This window comes from Zeus faber (assembly GCF_960531495.2).
Source record: "Zeus faber genome assembly, chromosome: 10".
In the NCBI taxonomy this organism is placed as follows: Eukaryota; Metazoa; Chordata; class Actinopteri; order Zeiformes; family Zeidae; genus Zeus; species Zeus faber.
This window is the reverse complement of record NC_137199.1, coordinates 29,141,997-29,153,526: the sequence shown is the minus strand read 5'-3', so window position 1 is coordinate 29,153,526 and position 11,530 is coordinate 29,141,997. Positions and strand designations below refer to the sequence as shown.

General features: G+C 43.9%; 2 protein-coding genes across 2 annotated transcripts; one reads left to right on the top strand and one right to left on the bottom strand.

Moving 5' to 3' along the window:
• Positions 1-1,635: 1,635 nt before the first annotated feature.
• LOC307236282 (seipin-like) lies at positions 1,636-6,636 on the bottom strand. The gene is made up of 10 exons (XM_080008650.1): positions 6,567-6,636; positions 4,925-5,200; positions 4,590-4,671; positions 4,335-4,478; positions 4,144-4,179; positions 3,266-3,400; positions 3,084-3,181; positions 2,664-2,793; positions 2,222-2,299; positions 1,636-2,133 (listed from the first exon to the last, which is right to left on the bottom strand). The coding sequence occupies exons 2-9, from the start codon at positions 5,191-5,193 to the stop codon at positions 2,273-2,275; spliced, it is 921 nt and encodes a 306-aa protein (XP_079864776.1). The 5' UTR covers positions 5,194-5,200; positions 6,567-6,636; the 3' UTR covers positions 1,636-2,133; positions 2,222-2,272.
• Positions 6,637-8,655: 2,019 nt separating this feature from the next.
• On the top strand, positions 8,656-11,206 carry rnaseh2c (ribonuclease H2, subunit C). The gene is made up of 5 exons (XM_080007878.1): positions 8,656-8,700; positions 9,679-9,833; positions 9,931-10,043; positions 10,173-10,292; positions 10,914-11,206. Exons 2-5 carry the CDS (start codon positions 9,680-9,682, stop codon positions 10,935-10,937), a joined length of 411 nt encoding a protein of 136 aa, XP_079864004.1. The 5' UTR covers positions 8,656-8,700; position 9,679; the 3' UTR covers positions 10,938-11,206.
• The last annotated feature ends 324 nt before the right edge of the window (positions 11,207-11,530 follow it).

The following is an 11,530-nucleotide window of genomic DNA, read 5'->3' as shown; positions in this document are numbered from 1 at the left end:
TCCTTCGCTGAAGACCTCGTCGCTCTCGGCCGAGGAGAGGTTGAAGGAGGAGGAGGTGGACGAGGCGGAGGAGGTGCGTAGAATTCTAGAAAGGATAGGATGCGGCTGACACTCATCGCTTGGCGCTTCCTCTCTCGTTTTGTCCTTTTCGCTCCTCGCCCTCCATCCAATCCCATCCCTCCCTTCCTCCACCTCTGTGGTTTTTCCTCCTCCATCTTCTCCTCTGTCTTCCTCCATCTGAGCATTGCCGCTGGCACTCCGCTCCCTTGTCGGCCAGAGGGCTTCCTTGAATCTACCGCAGTCCCCATCCTTAGTGCTCTGCTGCTGGTTGTCTTCTTTTTCTCCGAGTGTGGTTTCCCCTCCACGACTCCCCGTCTCCTCCCGTCCCCGGATCTCGGTGCCGTCACACACGCCTTCCGTGTGGTCGAAGCTCACTGCCCTGGTGCTCCTCCACTTGGCTCTCATCTCATCCCTCGTGCGCCTCGCCATCCTCCCCGTGTCGACCCTTCGACTGGCGTCGGGGGCGCCTTGCTCCAGGGCCCGGAACCCCTCCCTGTGCCCCGTCCTCCTCTTTTCTCGGGCTCTGGCGTGGGCTCTGTGGGCGGTCTGCAGTTCTAGATGTTGCCCGCCGTCTTCCGGGGACGGCCACGTCTCATTCTCGCTCTCGTCCCATAGCCCACCCATGTGCTGGCAGTAAGGGGGGAAGCTTTTGGTCCAGCTGAGTTTGGACCTCTCTTTGGACCCTCGGCAGGATACCCGGGGACTCGGGGTGATGGACAGGCCTTGTGTCTCATCTGACAAATCAGGAGAAACACCATGACCTGCTGTTTCCTTGTTGTCCTCTTTCTCCTCTCCATGTGTCGTTCCTCTTCCATCTCCCTCTGTGTACTCTTCATTTGTGCCGGCTTTGGTGTCTATTGTGGGGATATGGTGAAATACCCAATCCATTGTTTTTTTGTTTTTTCCTCCCACTCTGAAGTGAAGCAGTCACTACAGCTTACCAAGTCGTTGTGCTTTGTTCAAGACAACACACAGAGAAATGCTTTTAAAATCCATTTTAAATGTGGGAATATTGTGTGTGTTTAAACAAATCCATAGATCAAAAACCTACATTAAAACCCTCAGGAGAGCAACAGCAGTGTCGCAAATTGAACCTCAAAAGAACCAAGCGGCAAAGAAAACAGCCAAATCTTTTTCTGTTCTAAAATATGGTTGGTAAAAGCCCCAAATACTGTGCTTACCTGTCACTGATATGAGCCGTTTCTCAGGAGATGTAGTGCTCTTGACCCACGTTACAGTCGATTAGATAGCTTCCCGTTCTCCCTCACCTTTTTATCTAACCCTGCCTACTTTGCATGGCGTGACGCAACCAGGTTTCCAAAACGTCATGCCGGGACTGTGGGTTAAATGTTTGTCAGCTACACAGCGAGCCCAGCCCAGGTGATATCTAGACCTGAACACTGACTGTCTTCAAAGGAGATTATTATTATTTTTTTTGCATAGTTGACATTTTTAATGCATTGTTTCACATAGACAGAAGACAGTCATATGAGTGAATTGTTGTTTGAGCAAGGACACGTAGAATGTGGCCTTCAGTCCCATCTTCAGATATTACGCAAAAGAAAAAAAATGCCATGTCTGCATCCCCATTTATTATACAAACCTTGCTCTAACTTGGCAACACACTCAAAACAGCAGTATTTCCACACAATGTTTCATTACATCACTTGTATAATAATAATAATAATAATAATAATAATAATAAAAAAATACAATACAATACTTGCTTTGGCGTGAAGAATGCTCCAAAGCTTTAAGGGGCATATTTAGACAAATATTTTCTGCAGTGAATAAGTCATAATGATAATAGATATCCATGCCAACTTTACCCAGTGTCACCATTGACCAGGACATTGTGGCAGATCCTCATCAGGGGGCTGTGGGTCTGTCATGACTCATTTTATATATTACTCTGAACTCATTTACCAAGTCTTCATTAAAACGCTGTGCTTCTCATTACTGAAAGACCCATTCACCGCCGCCCGCACACATTATGAGTTTTCTCCCGGTCTGGATTTGAGCACGGGATAAGAAGCTCATCCGGCAAAACATCATCCAGAGACTTTGTTGAAGCTGTGAGACAGAACAAAAGAGCAACTGTGTCAGCGCAGGGAATATACTGTACCATGAATTGTCTGTGTGTCTTTCTTTGTCATTGTACCTGTAGTATATGGACCCACTGCCTCCGCTGGCTGGAATTCATCCATGATCTTCACTTTCTCTCGGATCGCTCCATTTGCTGTGTACCATAAAACACCAGGTAGGAAAAACACACGGATGCGAGACGGCCTTAATTCTGACTTTCTTTCGCGACGGGCATATCTGTACACAGCTTTAATAAAGACTTCAAGGTTTCAACCTCACACAAAAATAAACAACAGAAACGTATGCAGGTCATGTATAAGCTCCTGTACAACTGATAGGACAGACACTGGTTGCGTTTGGTCCAGATGGGTCTGAATGTAAACTTTGTTGCTGTAACTGTAAAATCAAATAAATTCAGGCATTGTGTCGCTGAAACTCGTTGGAGATTCAGGTTAAACCAAAAGCCCTCGATCGTCCTGGAGTCTGACCTCAATCATTGGCCGCTTTCCCCACCTCACCTGTGACGAGCTCAACGCCGATCCCAGCAGAAGCCTGACGTAGCCGAAGAAGAGGAGCACACTGAGGAAGATGAAATTGCTGGACACGCCCACCAGCGCCGACATCAGAGGGAAATGGAAGAGGATATATCTAACGGAGAGAAAAGATTGAATGGTGGGAGAAACTGTTAATGTTGCACACTCATGAAGCCTGGGACATCGTGTGTGGAAAAGATGATTATTTGAATTGGATTCAAGCCAAAAGAGATGGCGCTCAAGAGCATTTTTACTAATTCTGTGTGTTCATTGGCATGTGTCCATGCAGTGGCCTATGCGGTGCGTGGCCCGTGTCTCTGTAGAACATAGAATTATGTTACGGCATGCAGTATTTTGTGTTTCTGTCACAGATATGTGCTGTGGGGGCGTTCACTTAATGCTGACCTCAGGCCGGTGAAGTGAGCGTAGATGGAGAGCTGAGAAGAGTAGATCTGCACCTCGCTGGACAGGATCTCAACCACTGCTCCAACAGAAGGGGCGTACTGCACACGGAAGAAAAGTCTGATGTTGGGAACCTATCAACAACGCACCCAATCCTACTGAATATTATACATCTTGTCACTTACAGGATCATCAGTATAGTCTGAAAAAAGTTCCATCTCCAGCCTCTGTGACTGCTCCGCCATTCCGGTCAGGAATACCGGAAGGAACAGCAGCGTGGCCACGGTCCTCAACAAGCCTGAGCTATATCGCAGAATGCCCTTTTGCAACACGACAGTTGGATTAACATTGCCAGTCTTAACTTTAAGCCATAAGGCAAAACAATCTTGTTCAGCTGGTTATACTTGAAAAGCTACACAGCAGACTTTAGTGATCTCTGAATCACGACTAATGGCATCATTTAATGTGTGGTGCGCTTGCATATTGTCAAAATGGGTGAAAAAACCCCCCAAAAAAAACAAAACATCGGAACTGTGAATCTACAGGGACAAAAGGCAACAATTTGGAAAAATGTGACTCTTGTAATATCAAGCGAGTATGGCACAATTATGACTGCAATAAAACATTTGTCAACTCAGCACAGCATTAAACAACAGCAGTACAGCTTTGCTTCTGAGAAAAAAAAAAAAAAAAAAAAATGCCTTAACTGTCATGAAAAGCAATTACAAAACACAATAAGTGACCCCAAGGCGGCATCTTCAACATAATTAAATCTATGTTAAATTCAAATATTGGTTTAACAAAGGGACTCCAACACCAGATTTACAAACTGGTAGTCATTCACCTCCATTCTTGGGTTCACTAGATCAAGCACATGCTTTTACTCCCAGCATGTGCGTCCGTCAGTCGTCAATTTAAAAGCCACGGTAAAGCAAGATTTTTGCTGTTTGCGATTCATTCAAGGCAGCAATATAAGTGCATGCAATGCATGAGATGTCATAAATCTATACAACATATTGGGTTGTGTGTTTCGGGGGTTAGAGTGCATAAGTGCGGTACTCACAAAGCGAGAGCTGGAGGCAGAGTAGAGCTGTCTGGCCTAGAGACAGAGACGGCAAGAGCAGCAGTGACTCCCAGATGACGGCAAAATAAACATGAGCCAAAGATGACGCAGACTATGATTGATTGCACACACAGAGACCATTTTGATTTGAATGCCAAATGTCAACACGCCGCAAAACAAATCAAACTCACAGAGAGTGTGGAGGAGCCAACCTCCCTCCCTCCTCTAGAGTAACAGACCATCCTGACCATGAACATCCCCAGCCGCTGATTGGCAGGGGAGTCGGGCATCTCCAGGTCCAAAGAAATCCGGTACGCCTGGCCTGTTGTCATCACCTGAAAAAGCAATTTTCATGATATCAAAAACCCATTTAGAAAAAAAAACAAAAAAACAACGATCTCTGAGATCAATTATTTTCTGTAGCTATCTAGACAGACGGACGCTACCTGGTGCCTTCCATTTGAGAGCAGGGAAACATTTGCAGTAGGATAGGAGCAATGGAGGGGCGCAGCGGGCTCACAGTCTGTCCTGAAGAAAAACACGTTTACACTGCGGAAGTCTTTGTGTTTGCCTGCGAGTGTGCATGCAAAAGGCAGAAGGAGAGGCTGAGAAATGTCAAAGATGGTGTGTGTGTGTGTGTATTTCTGTGTGTGTGTGTGTGTGTGTGTGTGTGTGTGTGAGTGTGAGAGAGAGAGAGAAAAGTTTGCATGCTTTGGTGCTCCTGTGGATATTGCGCAGCTGAAAATAAATAATGGCTTCAGGTGTGAGCTGTTGTGGTCACCTGTAATAGTAATGCACAGGGGTGGAGTAGGCTGCCTTTGGCATGAAGGAATAGTAGAAGCTTCCATACAAAAAGGTGGCCATCCAGAGGAGCAGGTACAGGGTGCATAACATAACAGACCCCTGAAACAGCCTCAGCCGCGTACGCCGAATCGCAGCGGCGGCGGCGTCCTGGAGGTACCGCACCGTGAGGCTCAACTGGGTGCCGGGAATATCCAGCGATTCTCCATCGCCTCCTGATCTCCTCGGCTCCACACCGCCTTGATCCATTAGAAACCTGGAGGACCGACAACAAACATCAGTTGATCACGTTCAAACGCAGCGCTGGTGTTCGGAGTTAGAGCTCATAGACCCATATTTCATTGATCCAAAGGTTCCACATGCTCTGCAAATGGAATGAATGCACGAAGAGAACCCAGTCCCCCAGTCCGAAAAATGATCCCGATGCATTTCACAGGACAGCAAGAGACAGGATGGGTATTTGAGGTTACCGCCGAGGACCAAATCTTCTGTTCCTGCACCGGCGTCACAGAGCTGCTATCACTGTGGAACCACTGAATCCAATCGCAGTCACAAGTAGCAGCTTCACCCATCAGCTGTGTAGCCACGACTGGAAACTAAGTCAAAGGTCGCTGAGAGACTGAGGCGGGGCCTTGTTTGCCGACTGTCTGACGCCCTACCAACACAAAAGATTCGCAGAGATCAAAATGTACGTTTTTGTAACTTTTGATAATTAAAGTTACAATTGAGTATAACGTGCAGAAAATATACTCAAATAATCACGGACAAAAACAGCGATCAACAAAAAAATATATATATGGCGACCCACTCCACCCTCCCTCGCTCCCTCCCTCCCTCCTACCTCTGCCGTGCAGGTGAACAGGTGATGTATATATATTTACTAATGTCTCCGCCCATATCCATGTGTCCTGCTCACATCAATCACCGTGATTGTGCCATAACAAATAAACAACCAAAATATAAACCATCACAACATTATCCATTTACAATTCGTTCTAAATTCACAATAAATCCATTCATGGCTCCTACGCTGTTATCGTCATCTCGACAAGAGATAATATGGAGCAACTACTGCCAACATGACTGATCTCTGAGGGAAGCAATGTTAATTCAGTTGTTAGTACAATGTGAACAATGTGATAGAGGCTATGGAACAAATAGTCCCATCCCTATCACTAGGAAAATGTTGTGCGTCTAACAAGGTTTTCCAGGACGGTAAATAATCAATAAAATACACATTTTTCTCTTTCATGACCCCGTTTGAAAATTGTTGTTATTCGGACGGAGGAAAGAATAACGGCTCTCTCAAACCTTCAATACCTCGACACCCAAATCAAAATGTCCGCATTGACTTTGTGAAAAGTCAGATAAGAGAACAACCTCCGAGGGGGGGGGTCTCCACTCACTTCAGGCATTGAATAATCATCAAATAATATTGCACATGAGGACTCAAGCTACATACAACCTGCATCGGTGGTGAGAACAGAATCTTCATCAAGCGAATGATGACCTTCACAGACACCAGGCAAAGATCTTGAATGACAGTAATATGCACAGAATGTGTCTCTGTAAACAGTTGTTACATCACAACAATAACCAATAATCAATAAACAACAACTCACCTCTTTGTCGGAGCCTTGAGAAGAGAAGCGTTGCCTGTCGCTCTCCCCGAGTTCACGGCTCCACAGTACATCAACAACAACCAAAAAAAAAAAAAGAAGATAAAACTAAAATAGCAACCTTCTCTTAAATAAGGTGCTCGACCAATGGGCTGATCGGACGGGGCGAGAGAAGAACCGTAATTGGCCGAGCGTGAGGCGCGTCCCACGGGGAGAAGCGGCTGCAGCGTCTCGTTGCTCACGGCGAAGGGGGCGGGACAATTCAAAAACAAAAACAAAAACAAAAACAAAAACAAAAACAAAAACAAAAACAAAAACAAAACCCACCGGAGGGCAAGCGCGGCAGCTGGAAGGGGAGAACAGAGAGTCAGTTGAAAGAACGTTAATCGTCAATAACAGAGGGGGAAAAAAAAGAACCCGGGCGGAGAACCCTCCGGGGGGTCGATTCGGTAAACGAACGGCGGAGCTGCGCACGGACGCGACGCGATCGATTCGACCACCGTGCCACGGGAGTTGACGCGTGCGCGATTCGCCGCGATTCCGTTCGGCGATCCCGGTCGCGCTGGCGAGTTAGTGGGTAACTCCCGAGGGTTTTACGCCGTGCGACGTCCCTGCCGCACGGACCCTTCACTGGCCGCCGGGGCCCCGCGCCTCCAGGCGGCTTCATATGGAGGTGACACGTGGAGTCCAGGTGTGGGCTTGTGATGAGCAACGTGAGAGGTCGTAACCACCGGAAAACAAACAAACCCCCAAAAAAAGTACAAATAAAAGCATATCTGTCCAAAGATGGAATTACACATTTGTGGGTTTTTTATTTTTATTTTTTTCTGCGTGTGCGAATATTCGATGTGAGTGAATGATTTCGATGCACAGGCTCGGGTCTTCGGAGCGTCCAAAAAAACAAACCCCTCGTGTTCCCGTCGGGATTTGGGAACGGGCTGCGCGTGGCGCTTGGGATGTGCACGGTGTTATTCCTGCTTTTTTGTTTTTGTTTTGCTTTTTTTCTTTCGTGCGTGTGGGCCTGCGAAATGTAGTTTATACAACATCGCAAAGTCTTACTCGTTGCTGTTTACCGGCGGAGTGTGTATTAATTTCCTGAACTTCCCAACGGGGATTTAAAAAGGTTAATAACATGAAGCTGCTCCACCTGAGGAGGTTGGCAAATCTTTAATCCGGGGACGTTATAAATAAAGTGATGGAGGATGCGGGCATCGATCCCGCTACCTCTCGCATGCTAAGCGAGCGCTCTACCATTTGAGCTAATCCCCCTGCGACAACGTTGTGCGCTATGCTCTGCCTATAAGTGATAATAGATAATACATAAAATAATATATAACATATAATATCATATATTATATATAATATATATATAAAATAATATAAGATAATGTATATATATATTAAATATAATGTATATATATATCTTCAATATAATGTGTATATATATAAATATAATGTGTATATATATAAATATAATGTATATATATATATTAAATATAATCTATATATATATATAATGTATATATATTAAATATAATGTGTATATATATATAAATATAATGTATATATATAAATATTATGTGTATATATATATATATATAAATATAATGTATATATATTAAATAGAATGTATATATATTAAATATAATGTGTATATATATATTAAATATAATGTGTATATATATATATATTAAATATAATGTGTATATAAATATTAAATATAATGTGTATATATATATATATTAAATATAATGTGTATATATATATTAAATATAATGTATATATATTAAATATAATGTGTATATAAATATTAAATATAATGTGTATATATATATATATTAAATATAATGTGTATATATATATTAAATATAATGTGTATATATATATTAAATATAATGTATATATATTAAATATAATGTGTATATATATATATATTAAATATAATGTCTATAGAATTCCTTCTCTGAACGCCTGGGGGCAACGTTGTCAACTGGACGGAAAATGCCGCCAAAACATCCCTACGCGTAGAAGAAGAGAAGTTTAGCCAATCACAAGCCGTTCTGATGGCGCTACTTCCGGGTCCCTGCGGGTTGGCGGTGCCAGCTACTTATAGCACACGGAGGGGCTGCTTCCGCAGGTAGACGCTCTTCACGCGGCTATTCTTCAAATTCTCGTGTCTGTGCATGTGTATATATATATGTGGGGTAACCAACCGATTACCCGCAGAGCTGTTAAATTCATAACTTCATATTCAGAATTGAATAGAATACCAGTTGAATAGAATAGAAGTAATAAAATCACTTGTTATGCCAAAGGCTCTACCCCAGTGACTCTCAACGTGGGGTCCTTCAAGAGGTTCCACGTCCCTCAGCTCCAATGATCAATAGTTGAACTTTTCCTTATTAAAATAATTCTCTGGCATTATTTCATTTACAGTGCTTTAAAGTTGTTCGAGAATGTTCAATAATGAATTTCCACACACACTTTATTCACATGCACTTTACTGCACACGTCTGTAAATACAAATAGCTTATACCATATACATAACTCTATTCCCTTTACTTGTATTTTGTATCCCCACTCTGAATTGCCGTTTTGGGTCTTTTTTAACTTTATTTTATTTTATATTTTGCTATTCACTAACTGCATTACGTTTTAGGAACCAGTTAGTTTCAGTTCGTTAGCTAGGTGGAAATGAGCTATTAGCTTATTATGTTCGGTTTGGTAACTAGTGTGCATAAACTCCGGGTGCGTTGCAAAGACATTTCACTGCATATATGTATGAAAGTGTGTATATGTATGTGAAAAAGAAACCTCTTGATTGTTTTAGGTAGTAGCTTCGCTGTTATCTCCCTAACTATAGTACAGACAAGTTTGGACGAAATCTTAACTTATATTAATAATGAAAACATCTTCTTGGCTTGGGGTCTGAGAGACAAATTTGTATCAAACGCGGTCTGTGGCCTAATGTGCATCAAATTCAAAGTCCTTGATACGGAAGCGCTTGAGTCACCACTCCACTGAAATCCCCATTGCCAGTCTCACTTCTGATGCACGGATGAATCATGCCACTATAATTACATACGTCCACGTGTTTTTGGGTCCTCCTCCGCAGGATGTCTTGTAACAGCAGCGTAACCCATGTGCAGCTGTCGTCGCTGGCTCAAGCAGAGCGAGCCCCGGTCCACCTCATGCCCTGTGAGATCGAACACAGCGGGGCGGCCCACGTCTCCCAGTACTTCGCAGCCGCCATCAAAGACAACAAACACGGTAAAGTCGGGACCCCCGAGGATACCTCTGCCACCTTAATCTGACCGGTCTGATTTTGAGTGTCATGTGTCGTCTCGCCTTGTGGTGTCCGCTGCAGAGAAGACGGTGTCCTTCAGGGGTCGGGGGTTGAGAGGGACGGAGCTCAGTTGTCCACCAGGTTACACCGGACTGGTGCTTAAGGAGGTCGACAAGACTGGGTCAGACCAGGAGGTAAACACTGTCCGCAACCATCTCGGATCCCAACTTTAAAATGCATTTGGGGTTGAAAATGTATGAATTAGGCAAGGTCACATCGTACTCCTTGTCATGTTGGAAGGTATTTGTGTGTGCGTTGTTCAGGACAGGACCGTGAAGGTATCCTCTGTGTTTGACAAGCTGACCTACTGGAACCTGGAGACCCCTCCAAACTCTGATGACACTGTTGTCATGGCAATGGGCTGGCCTGAGCTGGCAGAGGCAGTAAGTACCTCTTAGATGTCTGATTGATGGAAAAAAATACAGTATGGGTACAATACAAAAAGCCAGCGGCGGCAGCCAAATCAGATTTACTCTTGTGATAGGCTAACTGTGCTAAGGAGATAAATGAGACAGCATTATATTGTGATCCATCACAGTAAAATGGTTGGCAGTTAAAGACTTTAGTGCCAGTTGGTCAATTACTGCATTATGTAGTTCACAGTGGACCTCTCATTACATTACATTACATTTAGCAGACGCTTTTATCCAAAGCGACTTACAATTGTTCAAACACCGACGGACGCAGCCATCAGGAGCAATTAGGGGTTAAGTGTCTTGCTCAAGGACACTACAGCATGCTAGCAGGAGGAGCCTGGGATCCAACCAGCAACCTTTAGATCACTAGACCACCAGCTCTACCGCCTGAGCTACCATCCCCCCTCTCCTAATCAAGCACTCACTATCTAATTGACAACTTCTGTGATTAAGGAGTTCATACTTTATAAAAAATGGCAATCCATTGGTTCAATACGTAGTTAGTGGGGGAGAAATGACCACATGCCAACTGTAGGGAGATTAAGTTAAGAGTGTAGATGTAGACACTGATGTTATTGTCCTTCACAGATTCATGGGCCAGTGGAAGATTGAGATTGGGGCGGGGGGAGACGCAACCCTTGCATCCTGTCCTTTTGTTATGAGAATAGAGGCAGCTTGATTTTAACTTGGTATGTTAATAGTGTGAAGTGTGCTGGTCATTGGCCTGAACCAAGGTCACATGACATCATGGAGTGTTTCTAATGATGGACTTCTGCTTGTTATTGTTGCAGCACCTCAAACATTTTGCATTTTTGTATGTATTGTACAGTGTTTTACTTTCAATGTTTTATGAAAATCATTAAATCCCCCATGGTCCTGCATTTATTCACACATCAACTTTCGTCACCTGACATCCCTGAACTCCAAGCGCCGCTGCCGTTAAAGTCGTATGATTCGATGCTGTATTCGTGTCAGGTGTCCCTCTGAATCTGAGCTGCTCTGATGCCTTTGTATTCTCACCAACAAGGCCCATTTGGGAGTGAGACACTAACACACGTTAAAGAAAGTGCAGTGCTTTGCAAGGCTTTTCATACTTTTTTTTTTTTTTCACTGCACCTGCTGAACAGCTCGACAGGTGCGCAGATAGTCGTTTCAAGGACTCATAACTGTGTTGGCAGCCAGACTTGTTTAGGTCATTTTTCAAC

Bases quoted from the DNA above. Each gene is read 5' to 3' on its own strand.
- LOC307236282 (XM_080008650.1), bottom strand. From the start codon at position 5,193: ATGGATCAAGGCGGTGTGGAGCCGAGGAGATCAGGAGGCGATGGAGAA. The intron at 4,180-4,334 runs GTGAGTTTGATT...CTCTGTCTCTAG, and splicing joins TTGGCTCCTCCACACTCTCT to GCCAGACAGCTCTACTCTGC. The intron at 2,794-3,083 runs GTCAGCATTAAG...TCTCTCCGTTAG, and splicing joins GCTCACTTCACCGGCCTGAG to ATATATCCTCTTCCATTTCC.
- rnaseh2c (XM_080007878.1), top strand. From the start codon at position 9,680: ATGTCTTGTAACAGCAGCGTAACCCATGTGCAGCTGTCGTCGCTGGCT. The intron at 9,834-9,930 runs GTAAAGTCGGGA...TGTCCGCTGCAG, and splicing joins CATCAAAGACAACAAACACG to AGAAGACGGTGTCCTTCAGG. The intron at 10,293-10,913 runs GTAAGTACCTCT...TGTCCTTCACAG, and splicing joins GGCCTGAGCTGGCAGAGGCA to ATTCATGGGCCAGTGGAAGA.